This window comes from Pieris napi, chromosome 3 (genome assembly GCF_905475465.1).
Source record: "Pieris napi chromosome 3, ilPieNapi1.2, whole genome shotgun sequence".
Classification (NCBI taxonomy): Eukaryota; Metazoa; Arthropoda; class Insecta; order Lepidoptera; family Pieridae; genus Pieris; species Pieris napi.
In genome coordinates, this window is record NC_062236.1 from 5306475 (window position 1) to 5327574 (window position 21100).

At 31.8% G+C, this 21100-nt stretch overlaps 1 protein-coding gene across 23 annotated transcripts; it reads right to left on the reverse strand.

Moving 5' to 3' along the window:
* Positions 1-4472: 4472 nt before the first annotated feature.
* Positions 4473-19477, reverse strand: LOC125063651 (glutamate-gated chloride channel). 23 transcript variants are annotated; one of them, XM_047670196.1, is made up of 16 exons: positions 19390-19477; positions 15984-16073; positions 13819-13907; positions 13516-13611; positions 12772-12836; positions 12547-12699; positions 12087-12237; positions 11453-11593; positions 10900-10974; positions 10328-10480; positions 10001-10153; positions 9568-9782; positions 8626-8676; positions 7702-7704; positions 7399-7509; positions 4473-7059 (listed from the first exon to the last, which is right to left on the reverse strand). In XM_047670196.1, exons 2-16 carry the CDS (start codon positions 16061-16063, stop codon positions 6913-6915), a joined length of 1683 nt encoding a protein of 560 aa, XP_047526152.1. In that variant the 5' UTR covers positions 16064-16073; positions 19390-19477; the 3' UTR covers positions 4473-6912. The 23 variants fall into 23 exon arrangements, 21 of the variants coding, with proteins under 21 accessions (XP_047526152.1, XP_047526149.1, XP_047526155.1 ...); XM_047670193.1 differs by lacking the exon at positions 7702-7704 and adding an exon at positions 7819-7878; XM_047670199.1 differs by lacking the exons at positions 7702-7704; positions 13516-13611 and adding an exon at positions 7819-7878.
* Positions 19478-21100: the final 1623 nt, after the last annotated feature.

Below are 21100 nucleotides of genomic sequence, written 5' to 3' on the forward strand. Positions count from 1 at the left end.
AAAAATTTTCATAAATTGACAGTTGGCAGAACATGAAGTGCAAACAGCATTTCAGCATAGCTACTCTAATTCATCTTACAGAAATGTACTCTATGGCAAGATTGTGAGATGGGATGTCCATAAAATCTTGATGAAGATGTTCATTTTATTCGTGGACGATGAAGTCACGAATCTTGAATTTCTTTTAAATTTACTATTTAAAAACAAAGAAGATATTGATCGAGACTCTGGAACTCAAGTTTTCATAATTAATTTAGTGCTCCATAATTATTTTTTTTATGACTGAAAGCTGAAATCTGGAAATAACGATTTCAGAGAACGAAAAAAATTACAATACAGATCCATCTAGCGATAGATGAATTTATCACAACCATTTTTCTGTCACGAATAAAGATTTTATTATGTAAAATATCACGTCGATACTTTATTACCAGAGAATGCTGAGTTTTTGTGGATAAATATCACCCCCTTGATGTTTAGGTACCTTAAATATGGAAAAACTTGTTTTGATCGGCGAAGTGAAGAGCATTGGACCGATCATAACCGATAAGCGACAGGCGCTATGACTTTCCGAAGACAGGGGGAGTTGTCGAACGTGTTACAAACAAGACCGTCTGAAGAAGAATTCATTTCTATCCTTTATTTATTTTATTATTATTAAAAGGGTAAGCTTATTTACTAAAAAGTTACCTTCAAATCGTTTGTGTCATTCAATAATAGTACAGATACCGGCAAACTTCTTGAGCATTAAACAAGAGTGGGGGAAAGTTTGTGCATCGAACAACAATTGGACGCAGCGCGGGACACAAACGTCAACTAATTTACCAATGACGTGATCGACACGGCACTCTCCCGACGCCGCGCACCACCGCCTGCCGCCCCCCTTTTAGTGATACCTAAAAATCGCTTCTGCGACATTTGTTCATGATGTTTGCCGGTATCTGTTTAAGCTAAATTATTAATTTAATTAATGATATTAGGTTTTTGTAATAAATATTTATAGATATATAGCTTTTTAAAAAAAGAAAAAAAATCGGGACTTTCGATAAATATAGGTACTTTTCAGCTAGGTCGAATTATATTTTAAGTTTTCTTTTCTTGCATGAAATGATGATTGGTTTTCTTGTTGCACCGCAGACCGGACTCCGTTTACCTAATTATAGGGAGGTAATTAGAAATACTGCATTTATTTCGAACTTGTGTTTTATTTATTGAAAATTGTAGTTGATAACCTTTACATTAATATTATATACAACAATACACATTATTCATTTATAATACAATCTTTCGTGCGCATGTGTTGCGTGAGGATGCATGTATAAGACACTAAATTTATGTCGAGCAAGTAATGAACCAACGCGTTTGAGTTTCATTTACTTAGGACATTAATTTAATAATCATTCTAATTTATGGTAGATTAAAAAAGGTTTAATTTAACATTTTGCAAAATGGTATGGAAATCAAAATTTATAGTTTCAACCATAAAAAGCCGCACTTACCACGATTATAATAATCGAATAAATAATTTGTATTCAGGACTACATTTTTGACGAATTAAAAGCATATCATTATTATTTTAATGTTATCACTTTACAGTTTACAATCCGATGCGTTTATTTTAGAAATAAAAATTCTATATTATTATATTTAACTAAAAATATGATATCCAAAGAAATTACATTTATTAAAATTTAGACAGTAATAAGTAAAATAGAGTTTGAATTCCAGTTTTGCATTTAAGATCTAGCAAGAATATCAGGGATTCTAGTAGTTCCTTAAATAACCTATAATACAAAATACTTTTACATAATAGGTTTCAAGAAAAATCCGACTATACTTCACGTCACAATATTTTAGCCCGCATATTCAAACATTGCTATTAATTTTTCGGGAAAACAAAATAAATGGGCTCTTCATTTACTATAAAGCTTCTATACAATTTAATGATATTTAATGATCTAATAAAACTGTGCATTTTCTTACATAAGATGGTTGTTGACTGTTGAATATTATTTAAAAACTACCAAAGCGTTCATTATCTCACTAATGTCTTTTTGGATGAACTGAATGACTAAATATACAATATCTAAACCTTACGCAGTAGAAAGATTATGATAAGAGGTATCTATTTTTATACGCTACAATTCCATAGCATATATACGTACAAAACACTAGGTACATTCAAAATTGTGATATATATATATTAAAACAGCCAAGTTGCAATGCATATGGTGTATAGTGTTTTATTTCCCTTTCATATCTCTTGACACAAACATGTTTATACAAGAGCAGAAACGTTACAAAATGTGGTGTTCGTTCAAGTATTACGTCACGCAATTTTTGGAGATTATTGACCCCCCCCCCCCCCCCATGTATAGTAAAACGTTTCGTGACCACCTAGTGACTCTTTATACCTAAAAGCTACCATTATGTGGTGTAAAGTACTGGAACGTCGAAAATAATATTAACAATAACGCGTAATTCAATCTCCGCCCCGCATCGTAACGTTTTACAAAAGGACCCCCCCCACCCCCCAAAATTCGTTACGTAATACTTGAACGCTCCCTGATATGACCTAAATGATTAATTGTCAAATATTTTATGTATTTAAATTTTTATGGTGATAGATGTTAATATATAAACAGATTGCCGTACTCAGAGTCGTTTATAAGTTAAATTGTTTTAACGCTACTGAATAAAGACTAATAAATTCTGGCGTTAACTAATCTGTCATTCGTAGTTGTTGCTGATCTTAATCGTTCATCAGGACAATTATTAGTCTAATATAAGAGAAAACGTGATGGATGACTTCGAGTACCACCAAATCTGTCTTTTAATCTCTTATAACATTACTTAAAGAAAATTAAAGAATTATAATATGCTTATATGTGTGTAATTTTTTAAATTTTTCATAAAAGCGATAGGCGCTTAAGGATAGGACTTGGTACATACCTATATACTTAATTATCTAAGTGTGGAAAATTATACATTAAAATTTGTAGCAAAACGGTTGAGGGTTGTACCCATAAATTTAAAACATCATAACATGTATAGTTTATATAAGTATTTGCAATTGTAGAATTTGTAATTTCAACAAAATATCGTAAAGTTACGAATAATACATAGTTATTATCATCAAAATCATTAACCGTTACAAATGTCTCCATTATATTTTAAGACAAATATACATATATAATTTTGCAGCTTATAAAGCGAATGATATGTAATTTCACCTTAATATAATTTAAGCAAAGCGATGTTAGTTTTATAAAAATAGGAATGCTGAGTCTCAAAGGGGAATTTCACCGACGTTACCAATGTTTTAGTGTTTGTTATATTTGAAAAATCTAAGGAAATCTACTAGAACATACCAAGTATTAAGGAATCTAGAAGTCAGAAAACTCAGGTCACGCATTTACACCTGCGGACACACTAAGAGAACCCGTAGCACGAACAATATCTAAATCAAATGACGTCGTTGAATAGTACTAGTAGATTTTTTGTATACAAAACTTTAGAAGCGCTTGAATTTTGCAAACAAGGCCACGTAAGTTTGTTAGCAAATCGTACCAAAGTAAATAAACTTCTTCCGAATAGAATAGTAGAAAACTGTACGAATGTACTAATTGTGTCAACATCTAGACAATATTTTTCATTCATCAAAAATTGACATTATCGTACTGCTCGTATAATAATTTATAATGAAAATATATAAGTTCGTGCTAGAGTTACAGTCAAAACCGGTTATAACGACATTGAAGGGACCGTATAGTTGCCGACGTTATATCCGATAGTCGTTATAAGCAATGTCATATATTATATATACACAAGTATAGTTCATATGTATGTACAATTCATACAAGTTATATTATCATAGTTATCTATCTAGAATAGGTAGGTATGGGTTATAATATGGTATGTTAATATTATAATATGTAAACGAGTCAAAAAAGAAACAAAAATATTTATTACGAAATAATTAGGTACAAAAGTAATCAGTCATTTTGGTCTGTTTTTTTTAGCCCAGTCTCAAATATTTTTTGCATTTTACGTTTCATACTCCTCAAGGTATGAGTTTCACCAGTATCAAACTGTTTGTTAAAGGCAACAAATTTTTGCAAAATCGTTACAGCGTTAAGAGCCTCCGAAATCGTTGTTGGCTGAAACTGTTCGTTGGGAGAAAGTGCGTAGGTAATAATATGCCTAAATATTCATTCAACGCCTCTAAATAAGATTTAAAATCGTTTGTATTGTTTTGTTTTGCTGAGACAAGAAGCGGTTGGTCGTTATAGCCGATGAATATCGATAAAATTTCGTCGTTGTAAGCGATATGTCGCTGTATCCGATGTTGTTATAAGCGGTTTGTTTACTGAATAGTTTACTAGGGATTCGGACGGGACCTTACAATCTGGTTGTAATAACCGATAGGTCGTTGTAAACGATGTCGTTATAAACGGTTTTGACTGTATTTTGAAACGATATGGATTATTAAAAACAACTATTGATCATGATAAGCATAAAGAAATACTTAATTCAACATTGAATAATCAGCACACATTAATTAATAAAAAAATATGTGTTGATGATGTCTTGGAAGGTTTGATAACGAAACACTTTTTCGCATAACGGTATAATCGCAAAAAGTGGCATTTAAATGTTAGCTAAGGGCTAAGTAGCCTTCGAATTAGTTCACCTAACAACAGATTTCACTTCATGTAATCACGTTAATTTATACGAATTAGTTGTATTCAAATTTCGCGATTAATATTAAAGCTAGGTTCGCTCTGATACCCTTTCAACTACTATGTTCGCGGTCAAGCTCTTTCGTATGTTTTTTCGCCAGCAAAACAATTACGTACATAAATTAATTGAAATGTTATTTTATCCCTTTAATATATACTATCATAATATTCAAAGCACAGCCAAAACGTGTTCTTATATAGGTACTTCCAATATACAAATTATAGGTAATATACAAATTACCAATATGCCTACTTAATTACTATTTTTAAAACAGTTGACACTTTGGTCCGCATAATTTAAGTGATAAGCAGTGGCAAGGTGCTTGCAAAATCTTTAATGATGTGTTTCTAAATAAGTAGCAATGTTACTCTTATACGCAATATATAAATCTTTTAAAATATAGAAGTTAAGCGTGCCCTTAGGAGCATTTTTTCATATAAATTATAGCTTCTGCATTTTGGGTTTTCATTTGTATTAAGCGAAGTGACAGAACACGATTTATTTACTTACGAAAATTCTTTTATCAGTAGGTTACAATAACTTTTACAGGTCTCTTTGGATCAATGTTCTAATTCGATAGCAGCTGCTGGACGGATTAAAATATTAAAAAACTTTGAAAATTAAAAGCTTATTTTGGAGATTAAGCCATGACTGAAGTACTAAGGAAATCTTGTAAAACAATGACAACGTTTATCGACAAGCTCGTAAGTAGCTTTGTAACTAAAGCTTAACTTAAGAGTATAAAAAAACACTTTGACAATGAAACAATCAGAAAAAATTAATACAATTTTAACAACAAAAACTTAGTATTATAGATTTATAATGATGTAATGTTCAAAAAACTTATGAGCAAAACGGTGTCATCGATTTATAGCCATGCCTCGAACTCCAAATTCGTAACCCTTTAAAGCAAGAACTACAGGTAGAGCTACAGATTGTGTAAGCAGCTAACATAAGGCGATAAATTATTATAGATAATAATATTACAAATAAATGACGTGTCAGACAATTTTTAATTCATAAAAGTATATTAATATTATTTAGAATTTTCTTGGACGTTGTGAAATATAAGCTAAGCTAAGGAACAGTGTAGAGAGAGCAAATGTTAGTAATCATATCAAATTATTTGAGAAAATAGAATTATATCATTTATATATATTGGAATTAATCCTAATAATTAATTACTTGCCTATATTGCAGGGCCATAAAAATGAACTAAGCTAGAATTTTACATTGTTTTTATTCTAAGGTTTATCATTGTTTCAAAAATTAATTTAGCAAAACAAAATATTTTCTAAATTTCTTAGAAGGCATGTTCATGGCTTTTAATTTACATAAAGTACATCTTGATATATATGGGGGACAAAGTAAATAAACGTGACTTACATTCTTATTTTACATAATTCTTTTCAATAACTTTGTACTGTTATTGATTCAATCAAAGGTGAATAAACTTTATACAACATAACAATTTGAGCTTTTTAGGTTTTAAAGTCTACAACTTATAATATACAATGAAAACCTTAATCTAAGCAATTAAACATTTTATCAGTTTTTAATATAACGCTGTCGTAATAATGTCGCTCCATACGAAATCAGAATATCACATTGTGTAGGAAAGTGACTAGACTAAAATGCATGATACTACATCTATAATAATTGGTGAACAGCTTAATTAATTGTTTATAAAATTATTTTAATCTCTCATATAATATAGCTAATACTCATTTGGACTGAATTGAGGTTTGAAATAGATTTCTTTACTACAAGGATGATAAACCCATCAAGTTATCAATCTGCGTACATTTAACATTTATTTGTTCCCACATTATTCTATCATAAACATTTAAACGATCTTCGTCTTGTATAATTAATGGAACCTATTTCAAAACCTGTAAAAACTCCAATTGCACTAACATTCTATCACAAATATACCTTAACATTACGTAAGCAGCAACGACTCTATTAATTGTATTTGCCTACATAAATTTTGTCACAAACAGTTCATAGGTATAATCACAATCACAAATAGCTTTTTTGTTCATCAAAAATATTTTAGGATTCGTGATTTGCTCAAAGTACAAAACAGCAGTGATAAATGAGTAGATTTAGAAAAATATCGAGGTACATTTCGGTCAAATGCACCTCGTGGGTATGGATAAGGCAGCATTAAGAGAAGGCTTTGTAGTGGATGAAGAAAAATATGAGAAACACGGCATAGGCCGTCGGGAAAGTGATGCGCGCGATGACGTCAATAGTCTTCGCCACTCTGATTGGATGTGGAGGCTCTTTTTTACGGACCTGGACGAAACATGGCTGAAAAATATTAATTCGAAAATGAATGATGGCAGCAAATAAAAACTATAAAAACAAAAATGTATATACTATATTGTATTTTTCTTTACTATTAATAATAATTTATGATAATATTCTTAAAAAAATCAAGATTTCGTAAATAATTGTTTATAAAATGTGAGACCCTAAAAATAATTTTCCAATGATATCTATCCACGGGCGTTATCTATGTTACATAGTGAGTACCTAATGCATTATTATTACTTATTAAGTATTCTTTTTATTACTCATATGCATGTTTTGTGTTGCGTGTGTCCTAAAAGCATAAAAAGCTTCGAGGTGACTGTAGAGTGTGAATACCTCTGTAACACCTCCGTTGTTTGTCGTATGGGTGCAAGATCCTGGTGCACCCGTACATGCTGTACAGGTCACCAAGTCCGCGGCACCCGTTGATTCACGCTTTTTATCTCCCTAGAGAAAACAATCAAAATTAATGTTTTATTCAAGTCTTAAAATTAAGCAAAGTGATAATGCGGCACAACTACAATTGTGCGCTACGCGAGGCTACAGGACGTGAGTGACTGGTCGCTAGCTGAATTCAAAATGTTTTCTTGCTAATTACGTATAATTACTAAATACATAAGTAAATGATAGGCTACTTACAGGCTGTAGCATTCCGAAGAGGCATTAAAACAAAAGTATGCGTTAGTTTTTGTGATATCAGGTCTAAGATGGTACGGTGGTTGGCGAATGGATTGATGTTTCAATGACATCACTTACAGCACCGCTCGTTCCCGGTTGGGGAGTTTCATTTCTCCAATGGAGGATGGCCATCGCCTCCTTTAACGATGATATTAAGATTTATTATGAAAGCTGGCTTACGGTGTGGTCGGCAAAGCTACGTATGTCGCTCGAACAAGCTTTGGTTGATTGTTATTGTTCGTTAGCAGTCATTTACATGTTTTAACCGTTTTTCACATGCACATCGTGCATTTTGTGGTTAATTACAATATTAACTACATTGTGATTAATTTCATAGCCTATATGAGTTTACATTATGGCAGATAAGCTATTTTATGGTAATTAACTTTGTAGATCCTATAAGTAAATAATAACACTACCTTTAGGCTTGGCTAAACTTGCTAATTAATGTATTAATCATCTACAATACTAAATTACGGTCTAAAAAAATCGAAGTTTAAACTACAACATGCGATTTTAAAAATTGATTGTGATTTTTACAGCTTCTGTTATATTTTCTTATTTTTTAATATTTATGCTTTAGTTATGCAAAAGTCGCATCCTAAATCTAATAACAGTCCTACTTTATTAGTCTCCCATACATAACTTACCTGTTTAAAAAAATTTAAACGAGAAACTAAGCATTCCTTTCTATAGCCTTCTCTGTGTAATGGAGCGGTGTAGTCTACGGAAAATTGCTATTACAAAGATGAAATGAAAAAGGACAAATAGAAAAATTTATAATTCGAATAATACAGACAACCAAAAAAGTAGGACGTTTCTTTAAGAAAAAATATAACAGAGTGTTGTCGGGACAGTGCCAATGAGAATGGCGATATCTCTTACCAAAGGACTGGCCAGAATAATGCCAATTCTGCTGAGAACTGCTGGTAGACGCTGTGAACACATTATACAGACTGTTTGTTCACTCGTGTCAGATGGTCTAACGATGTGCAGAAGTGAAAGACTAGATTGTTGTGGCCAAACAATATTCACAAGAACACACTGAGTCTAACTTCATTTTGTTTTCACATCTATAACATCTTTGCAATGTTTTCTTTTACGGAATGTAATTTACAATTAAGACATTAATTATGAGTACCCGCGGCCACACAAAATAGTCTTGAAATGATTGTGATAATCATTATAACAATCACATTCAAAATTATAGGTATAATTTTGAAAGCATGCATTACTGGGTGAAAACATGCGAAATTTAGGACAAAATAAATTTATTAGTTTTTGTTACAGAGCGTGCGATTGTGGATTTTAAAAGGAAACATTGCAAAGATATAGGATATAATGCTTGACACTCCGGAAAAATATAAATCAAATGAATATATTAAAATAAAAACAATTGAACGTAACACAAAAGATTTCATCTAGTGTATAAAAATCTTAATGACTTAAGCCTTTGGACATTACAATTCAGTATAAAGTAAGCACTTCTTAAAGTCTACCGCTTCAAAGTTTAAATTATATTGGAAATATTATATTTAAACACACATTGGTATCATAAAAAGTATATTTATTTGGTTATCTGACGGAGAAGATTTAAAACAATTAAGTTAATGAAGCACACGATAAATTGGTTACTATTATTAATAACCGATGTATATTAATCTATTAAGTTGAAATAATAAATTACTATTTTAACCCCTAAGTATTAGTTATGCAATAATGTTGATCAGAACGTAGAAATTATCAAGAGTTATGTGCTTGCTGCTATAACTACTAATCACAGAAATGTTACAAAAAGGCATTATTTATAAATGAAAAAATATTCACCTGCGTAACGGGATTTTCTCCAGGTCTATACACGACGTTATGTAGAGGTCGTTTTCTTCCTACATAGTTGACACAAACGAACTCCAGTAGAGACGCGTAGATGAAGCACATACATACGCCGTCCCATACATTCATTGCCGTTAAATTTGAGACAACTGGCAATGTTGAACGGAACCCGTTGGAGGTGGTGAAGAAATTCAACATTGTCGTAACACCTATAGATCAACATTACGGATTTACCATCATTCTGGTGTGGATTTATATTAAAAATGCGGTGTGCAGTGATAAAACACTAGTGTCAAAGCTTATATAATTTGTCGATATGCACTAGATTATGTGCCATGCAGATGTAAAATTAATAAACCATACTTTGTAACGATAGAAATATGAAATTTAATTATAAATGGTCCAGCAAAATAAATAATGAACAAACCTATCATAACTCTAGCAGGTACTGCATTCCATTCCAGCCAAAAAGTAATAAACGAGGATGTCACCAAAATGATGCCCGGAATAAAAACTGTGGTGAAGTAAAATGATCGATCTCGCGTGAAGATGAGGTCCACCCTTAGGCAGCTGTAATTACCTAAAATACGAAGCAATGGCTACAAATTATATAAAATAAACGGTGATATCATTCCTTGTACATTGCCAACAACATAAAGCGCCTGTAAAGGAAGAGCGTGCTATCACATCTACGTACAGAAGGAGTAAAGACAGTTGCAAGACCGAGAACATTCCAATTGCCAGCCATTTTTACCTATCATGGAACGGGCTGGCACTGCGTTCCACTCCAGCCAAAAGGTGATGAAGGAAGAGGTCACCAGGATAATGCCAGGGATAAAAACTGTAGTAAAGTAGAATGCTCGGTCTCTCGTAAAAATGAGATCCACCTTTAAACAGCTGTAGTTACCTGTGAATTGAATTTCTTTCGTAACTTCTGTGCTATATTTCCCAATTGTATTAAAATACTGGATTTTTTATTAACCAATTCTAAATAACTCCATTCAGTGGCCTTGTATTAATTTCTACAAACAAAAGTAATTGAAAACTACCACCCTGCTTGTAAGAGTAACGCGTGTTGTGTATCCGCTTTGTGTTTCAGCATTGTGATGACTTTTTCAAAGTTAACAATCAACTAACACGTGCATTCACATACGTGCAGACAATAATGAGAAAGTCAGATGTTAAGTGAAAATGGGTATGAGTTTGATTTCGCTGTTTGGTATTCCATCGCTCCTCGCTTACACAACACCGCATTTACTCATACATAAGCGGGAATATTACAATATAGCACCGGATTGTTGTAATCTATCCGGTGCACCTGAGTACCTTGCTCCTCAAAGCGTCTCTGGCAAAGATTACATGTCAGCTCTTCGTCATCCTCGTAAAGTGAAATACCATCAGCTGCTTGCAAAAACGTTAACGTATATTTTATTTCTTGAATTTTATAATAATTTAAAAGTTTTAGTTTAACTTGTCTTTAAAAACAGTTACGATATGTGAAAATTTAATGTAATGAAAACATAAACATGCGATCTACTGTTTCATAAAATTACATTGAATCTAACTACTATATAGTACTCTGGTAAGCCGCTACAATTTTGAAAATACTAAACTCTAATCAAATCTACCTAAGTTGCACTCAAAACTTTCACAAAAACAAGACCAAGCTGAAAAGAGTTAATCAGAATATTTTATCGATTGAGTATCCTCCCCTGTGCAAAGAATAAGGTTGTGCTTGTAACAAAGAAATGGATGTTGGGACTATGCTACATAATCGAGGTCCAAGTAGGCACAATTATACATAAAATACATATTGTTAATGTAAATAATTTCGTTTGAAGCAATGTTGGCATGTTCTGTGACAAAAAATGAATGTTACCTCTCCAACTAGCTTTTATAGGGCATGGTATTGTTTGGTTCTGAATGAGATAGGCATTCAGGGTTGTCAGTGATGGAGACTTCCGGAGTGTATCCTCGTCATTCTTCCACACATACGTTATGGCTGATTGCTCATATGAAACTGAAAAAACATTTGGATACATCTTAACATATATAAATTACGTGTCACGTTGTTTGTCCGCTATGGACTCCTAAACTACCGAACCGATTTCAATGAAATTTGCACACCGTGTGCAGTTTGATCTAACTTAAAAGATAGGATACTTCACAATTTATACCCGCAATATTATTTTATTGCAAAATATTTGTTTATTATTTGATAGTCACAATTCTAACAGATGGCGTAGTGTTGAAAGTACAAACGTTTCAAATAAGCTACAATTTAATGGCATTACCACCAAAAAAGCATGGCGGTCCCCATGATTGGTGTTATCCTACCGTTTCCCTTGAATAGGTTACTACTATGTAATATAACTAAAACCTTAGCCACAGCAACGCTTGGCCGGTCTGCTAGTCAATTTATATGTTTTCGAGAGAGATTCTTAAAGTAGTAGGTATTGACAGCCCTCATTTCTCAGTATATGATATCTATTTAGGTATAATAATGTACTCACTACTTTCTAAGGCGAATGAACACAATGGGTCATCAAATGGAAAAATGTTGAGCCTTCCTTGACACGACAAAATCAGATGCCGTCGCATTAAATAGTTGATTGTGCCGTTGCGATAGATACGCAACGCAAAATGCATTGGAATTATTGGATCCTGCAAGATAATGATTAAATACAATAAGGAATGTAATAATGAAAATACATAATTTCTCAAACGCCTCTAATTAATATTTTTTATCGGACATCGGTATGCCGCATTATTACGAATAACAGTAACGCATGGTTGCTTTTTGTTAAAATTTCTTTTTGATATAAGACTTTAATTTGCTGACAAAGGGCGCGAAATCAAAATAATATCGTGAGAATTTGCGTACGCTTTTGAATTATTCATTAATCAAAACCGTGGTGCAGTTCAATCTATTTTCTCGTCTAAGACTTGTATGCACAGATAAAGTAAACGTACTTTAAAGTCTCCATGCATAATGAAATATGTATCTGGTAACCAAATGTCTTCGTGATGATGTATGGCGTTCAGGAAGTCGTAATGAGACTGGTTTGAATAACGTAGTCGAGGATCGTACCACTGCTGTTGTAGTAGAAATTCGACTTCGTATTTCTGAAAGGAGATTAACAAATCACAAATCTAAATAGGTCAATTGAAACAGAAAAGTTAAGAAGAAAGACTTACGAGACTAGATTCATCTGGTGATGCTAAACTAAGAAGTAGCACGCTAACATTTACGGTGAGGACACCTGAAAACCAGGAAATATGATTACATTTCATGTGCCCTTTGAAACTACGGCGCAGCACTGAAGAATTCCCTTTAGCTTTGAAGAAGTTAAAAGCTTTTCAATACGCTGGGATTTCATTCGTAAAACGCTCTACACAAACAAGTCTAACATCTCTGAAAGTAATATTCACACTTAATACCATTCAAAATCTTTTAAAACTGTACACAACACAAAATTACATCTAAGATGTACATGCTGAAATTCACAACATTGAACAAAGTTCATAGTAAATAATATACCCGCAAGCATAGTAATACAGAGTAAAATCAAGAAATTATAATTTTATGATACTAAATTAAGAAAGCTTTTTCAATATTTGCATAGTCATTAACCTCGTAATCGAGAACCATTGCAGATCCGCTATTTAAATTAAAAATGCCAATAAACTCTGCAAATTATCATGTTTGTGAAAAGAGAAAATCTTAATTTTTATTTATCTTACTGTAAAAATAACTTAATTGCATGCTTATCTTATTTATAATCGTAAATTAAGATTGAAAGGGGTGGTGCAGTAAAGGAAAGTGTCTTATACTAAAGCGTATGCTGTCTAAATTGCGTGGAGATAAACATTTACGTGCATATAAATGTGAACACAGTAAAACGCTCTAACATTTCTCTTTTCATAAACATAAAAACGCACCACGATTGTGCGACTGAGGCCGAAGCGAGGAGAGGCCGACTCTATTCTGAGCTAAAGTGTCGTTCGGTGTTGTAAGACCACAACAGAACACTGGATCTGCAATAATTATAATTCATGTAAGCGTAGCTTAAATTGTTTTTAAAAGGTGTTCAGAGTCTTTTTATAAATTCTTGAGCATAACATTTTGCTAATGCTAGTGTTATTAATCATTTCATTTCATCAATCACACAAATAGCCACGCCTACATAAATATAGGTTAAAGCCGAAAATGCAGAAATGTGGTATATAAATGTTAACATTTACCGTCTACTGGCGGTAGCAGTCTTTTGTCGTAGCGGGAATTCTTCAATAGATTGTCCAGTATCTCTTTGTCCGATTTCCCCGCAGCAAAACTGAAACCGTATCTAATTAGTACGCCTTAGAACCATATTAAATTAAAATACCTGAGTGCGTCTTAAATAGATTTAAAAGTTTACTAGAAACACAGAAAAGAAATAATTTTACATTAAAAGTATTAATTTATGATATTTCATACAACTTTAACAAAGAAGTATTCAACAACGTATTCAATTGACTATTGATTAAAGTTATACTAAAATTAGTATTGCAAGGTCATGCGAAGGTAACTTATCATACGAATATCAACTTCACATATGTAATTTGTATGTATATTTGTGAACATAGTTAAAAAATAATTGCAATTATATAAATGAAGATTTTTCAGTTTTAATACAGCCCTGCGATTCTGTAACTCACTTTTCGAAATCAAAAAAAATTCCAAATCATAAAATGACTGCTTGACGACTGATTTGAGAGCGACCGCCGATGCGAAAACCGCTGTGTGAGTTCGAAAAGTGAGTTACAGAATCGCAGCGCCGAATAAGAATTTTCACATCAAACACATTATGCAGCCCTTATTTGGGCTACGTCGAGAAAAGTTGGTAAATAATATTTTTTTTATTTTACCATTCGATAGCATTGTTAATTTACTACTAGATGGCATTATCAATTTTGTTTGGGAAAAATACTGACTATGATCCTTCTTTCTTATGACGCTTCATTTTACTCTATTATCACAGTAAATAAAAGATATATAGAAATTTACATCGATGTTTAACTTGTCCGTAGCGAGCTATAAATGTGAAAACATCACGGTTGAACTGAAACGAGGGAGTGTACGCTTGGCCGCCCTTCGCTTGTCCTTATTCCTGCTCATTTGTGCCATTCATATAACGGCCTACACAACTTGTGATATTTCTGAATTCAATGTTAGTAGGGTGATTTTAATGACATTTCATTTGTCTTCTTTCGCATAGAAGTTTCATTTCACTTGTTTAGGCTATCGCGGAATATGCTTAATTAAGAATATCCATAGCGCTAAATCACCTGCATCATGAGAACCCACAATAAATAAATAGGAAATAGTGATCTAAGGGCCCGCCCGACAAGTCGTTCTTAAGATTAAAGAAGCCTTTTTAATTTTGATAATAAATAGTAGGTAAAGATTTGATAAATGTATTTTGGATTAGTGTTTAATTAATTAAAAGTAAAACAAAATTATGGCTTTCATTTAAATTTTCATAATAATTGATTGGATTGGTGTTTAATTGTGTCAAAGCAAAAAGGTTTTTCAATGACGAAAAAAGCTAACTTTCCGGCGTTTAATTTTAATCTTGGGTACGGTCGTTTTAATTTTGACTACCTTGTATTGCATATACTCTAAAATTAATTAAATATAAACCTAGAATTAACTAAATTAGAAATAACATTCAATTGTAAGTAACTAAAAAGGTTTTCCGATCAGCACCATAAAGCTTGCATTGTCACTTTGTTTTTTTTTTATAATTTGGTATAATATCTCTATATATATAAAATTCTTGTGTCACAATGTTCGTTCCCATACTCCTCCGAAACGGCTCGACCGATTCTTATGATTTTTTTATGCATATTCAGTAAGTCTGACAATCGGCTACTATCTATCTTTCAAACCCTTAAATGATAATGGGTGTCCACCCCAAAAAAATGATTTTAATTTTTTAGACATTTTTTTTGTTTTATTTTTTTATGATGCATAATACGAAAATACGCGCAGCCCCTAATTTTCACCCCTCTACGATCAACCCCTATTTTTTATTATTGAAGACCTATTTTTATTGAACTAAAAAATATTTCTTAGAAATATGGCTAAACATCGTTTGCCGGGTCAGCTAGTAGTGTTGTATATTTTACTGCTCATAAAAATACTATAGTTTAGCTTATTTATATTTTAAAGAATTAAAGTAAACTGATGTTTGTTTGACTAATTTAAATTAAAATACAAGTTAAAAACGTTAGGAGTATTTCAATACAATAATATGCGACTACTGCTGTATAGCACTGAATATTTTTATTTGACTATATTGGAAGTATTCATACTTTTGTTTATTAGGCACTATATAAGCAAGCTCTGAAATAGCATAGGCACTTACATGTCGGATGTGAGTGCTGATACTCTGGTGAGCATCAGCAAGAAGGCTCCGGCGCGTGCCACGACGCATGACCAACCCATATTAGGACATCTGAAATTGTTTTCTCAATAATTATTCTTTCTCAAATACATGCTAACATTGATATGTTAGATATTAATTCATTTAAGGACCGATGAAGTCTGAAGTTTTTCTTTGAAGATTGGTGTACACTAGGTAGATAGAAATGAAGTATAAAATTTAAACTTTAAAATTTAAAACTTTTAAAAATAAACTTTAACAATCTGGACCGCTTTGATGAAGAATCTATTAATAAAAAACTAACATCTTATTGTAAATCTTATCCATTCTCGAATCCACTTCAAGACACTAAACAAAATTCATCAAAATCGTCTGTATAGGAGTTAAATTACAAGCCCACGCACAGAAGACTTATATACTTATAAAGTACATTTAACATAGTCTGAACTGATTAACACCAATATACTAGAAATGCTTATTAAGGTTTATATCTTACTCGAGGTCTAGGAATAAATATAGCCGTAACAGAAAATACGTTAATTTTTTGTCATCAACTTAGTTATTAACTTAAAATTTCTGAAATAAAATTCAAACAATTTTATTCAACAACAAGTTACAGTTTTAGTAGATATTGGAGCCCCTGAACTAAGTCTAGGGAGACCTGTACATCAGGGTACTCCGCTCTTCCAATGGTATAACGAAATAGTAACTTAATGATAATTGAAACCAAAATAAAAAATTTTAAAAGAAAAACAGAAATCTAAGACTAATGACTAAACTAAGGATATAGGTTTACATGGTTGAGAATTTACAGGTTTACATTTGTACGCACCAGAATGATAATCTTAGGGAATTGATGGATGGGATGGGAGGTGGAGGGTGGTAGTGGTAGTTAAGAAAGGTTAAATTATACTTGAACTAGCAATTCAGTTTCTTCGTAGTTAAGGAAACAAACAAATAAGTTCAGTAGAATTTGAATTTATTCATTACAAACATACAAAATACAAATTTCCTCATCATTATATGACTATAGAAGTATAGATACTGATTGACGAATGTTTAATGTTTAAGTTTCTTTAGTTATGCCGTAAGCAAAGTGCGGCTTGTCTACTAATGTATTTAATCAAAAACACTATTTTAGTACCAACAAGGCGAATCTAATAAACTCTGAAGGTAAACTATTACAATAACATCGAGTTAATACAAAGTATATTACAATGAATCATTACGACTTAGTAATATTTTGTGCTTTGTAAATGAATTGCACACTGCTAGCGTGTGGCAAGGTCAATTTTTTAATACATGATTTTATGTATACCTCAATTGAATACACGACCTAGTTTGGACTCATGACGTCAATTCAACTCTCAAGTGGTATAAAAAAAACTTGGATTATAATAATAGGTATACATAAAAATAATATGCTGTTTATCTGTATATTTTATGTGTTTAATCGTATATTTTTGTCTAATTGTGTTTATAGTACAGAATCTAGTTCGTGGAGAATAGTGTTCAATTGTTTTCATATAAGAGGAGCAAAAGATACCTTGTAAATGTTTCAAAATATTATTTATTTTCAAATTAAGCTTGCTGAGCAAGTAATATTAAAGGGTTTAAGAGGGGTAAAATAAGGACAGAATAGGTTTTCGATCATGGGTGTCGATCACAGCTTCGTTCGTCCGTAAGTAGCGAAGAGTTAACCCCCCTATGTAACACATAATTATTAATATCCTAAATTGAATTGCTCACTTCTTAAGACTCAAAGGAAAGTTATTAGGTAGAAATTGCATGGAAATTGTAAACGAAACACAGTAAGTTTTAAAATAATACAAATTAGCTTACTTAATACTGAAAATTCTTAAATTATAATTATTTACTATACATAAAAATACATTGTCTTCAACTATCAAATTGCCCCCCTCTGGGGCGTGGGCCCCACGTTAGGAAACACTGGTATATACATAGAATATAGCATACATATTAGAGGCAAATTTAGATATATTGTCATTTGCTTTTAAAATTTTTAAACCTTTTCGTTCGTCAGGACATTATTCTCTACGCTACGGTATGTATATTTAGATGAAATCTAATATATAAAATTCTCGTGTCGCGGTGTTTGTGGTTAAATTCCTCCGAAACGGCTCGACCGACTCTCATGAAATTTTGTGTGCATATTGGGTATGTCTGAGAATCGGACAACATCTATTTTTCATCCCCCTAAATGTTAAGGGTAGTCCAACCCTAAATATTTCTGTTTTTATTTTTTTATGATACAGCATTAAAAAATACATACAACCCCTAACTTTCACCCCTCTACGATCAACCCCTATTTTTTTATTATATACATAGCAAAACGACGATTGCCCGGTCAGATAGTATAATTTATACAATTTGTACATTATAAAGTAAAATGAATAACACAACGTGTTAAAAACGCAATAAAAAATAATAAAATACAAAAGTACTGTATAAATTAGTATGTAATTTGTAAAAAGAAGCTTTTACATGCATATAGAAATAATTTACCTAATGCATGAGTAAAAAACGAGTGTAAATGAGTGCAATTTATAAGCAAAGAGTTGAACCAGTGAAAGCTTTCATGAAAGGGCTTGTTAGTTCGTGCAAATAATATGGGTAAATCAGGGTATTTTTGTAATTTTTCTATTAAATCCAATGAATAAACAACCGTCAAAATAAAACCTTCATTAAAATATTATTATTCCTAGAATGTATTCAATAATATTGCTTGTTTATTGAAATAATACAAATGATAAGTAGGTAGTGCCTAATACACTGATTTAAATGCTAATTTTTAACATTAAAAAATAAATAAATCTGTGTTGCTTTAGATTAATTTAATCAGACCTCTTTAGGTCTGGGCCTCAGATTTCTGAATCTGTTTCATGATCTTTTTTTTTCAAGCAAATAGGCAAGTAGGTGATCAGCCTCCTGTGACTGACACCCGTCGTCGACTTTTTGGGTCTAAGACATGTCGGTTTCCTCACGATGTTTTCCGTTCACCGCTCGAGCGAATGTTAAATGCGCACATAGAAAGACTAGAAAGACTGCTCCCAACAATTTTTAACATATTTACTTAATTATTCGAATGGTGTTGGTCAACAAGTTTCTCCTTTTAACTTATTTAAAGAAGCTTTATATGAACTGTACACTCGAAAATCAAGGACAATTAAAAATAAAATAATCCTGGTAACACTGCATTCACAATTGACACTTTTATTTCCACAGAAAATGTATTCGGGACATCTAAAACAAATAACCAACGAGGGTCGACCAACCAAATTGCAACCAATTGAGGGGCGAGGTCTTTCAGATTTTATCCTGATATAAAGTTATATAATTTAATAGTAAAATAAAGATTAAAAAATACCTTCCTGCTGACTGCAGAATGTTGTCCTCATGTGAAAACTCTCAACGTCTCCACGCCTTACTTTGCCGAGCTAACATCTTCTAGATCTGAAAATAATAAATAAAACACATATAAACCTGTAATGATTATGTTTTCATAAAACTTATTTTGCTATAGACAAGTGAAAAGTAAAGAATATGGGAGAATTGGCAAGTAAGTATATTATATGCTCTGTCATAGATTAGATATTTTTAACGAAATGTTTCTCTAGATATTCTCTTATACTCTACTCTCTTCATTAATACAGTGTCTTTTATGAAGACACTAGTGTTTCCATATATAATCCATAAAATTAATAAGTGTTGCTAGTTTTATTATTAGGTAGATATAGGTATGTATTTGATATTATTTGTTTACGTAGAATAAACCAGGATTGTAATAGCTATAAAGAAATCAAGAAAATCTAAAAAATAAACATGTGCAAATATTAGATACAGATAATGAAGAAATAAAAAGAATTATGAAGCGATAGAACATAAGTTTATCTCTGCACTTACTGAAAAACACGTATCAGTGAGGTCAAAAGCCTTTTGAAGCTAATTTAAATATAAAATTAAAGTATCTTAAAAAAATTATTTCGCTTATTTCAATAATATAATACAGTTAATTAAGTATGGGTACAAATCTGAATTGGTCTAAGATGTTATGTCAATATGAGGCATGTTATGTATACTCTAATGCTCACTAATATTATTTAATAGTTACGAGTAAAGAATGAAGCCTTTTAACAGTGCACTTGAACGGATATTATTTAAATTTAGCTTCAAAGTAAATAAGTACATTGTTTCATTTAATCGATTGGTTTTAAGATTGTTGTCCTTTATAAGGCGTAAGTAGTTATTCTATCGAAAGGCGCATTCTATAGATTTTTTGACATGAGCCAAGCATTAGATTGCGTAAACTATACCTATTCTTCTTTAAAAAGCTAGCGTTTTTGTGGAATCCGAGGATTACAACGGCTGGAAAGTTATACAATCAATATCACTGTAACCAATATGTTGAAATAACACCTAAACTACACACCTAAACTTGTCGAAACTATATACAATCGAAGTTATAAAAATACCAGAACTAATAAGTTCAATATTACCTATAAGAACGAGTTAATTAAAGAAGTTATCAACTTCCTTTCTAGGCTAAACATTAATTTAGCATTAATCTTATTTGGAACCTACAAATATTATCAGTATCTACGTGCCTTTATAAATTCGTAGTTGGTTTGAGTTGAACTCGCAAAGAAGCCTAAAGAAACGCAGCAATTGTTGCTTATCACGGCCATGTTATCTCAGTTCTGCTATGGGGAAATTCGGTAGATATGAGTTTTTATTACTTAGAAAAGTAGTAGAAGTAGACCAATTTTTATAAACTCGGTATTTTGACAGGACCAAGTTTCGGTTATGACTGTAAAGAAGTACCCACTTTATTAAATTCATCCATCATAAAATATTCCACTTTATTCATATTGTTTATTTAAAACAGGAAAAATTTAGATGAAGCGTTATTAGAAGTAACAATTTAAACATGATATCTACCTGTTAGTACGATCGAAAATTTAGTTTTCAGGAAACATACAAAAATAATTTCTGTTACATCGTTAACCTCTCAATTGGGTAGGTAACATTACTTCAATAATGAGGTGTGTATAAGCCTTATGTATAATAAATGGAAATTG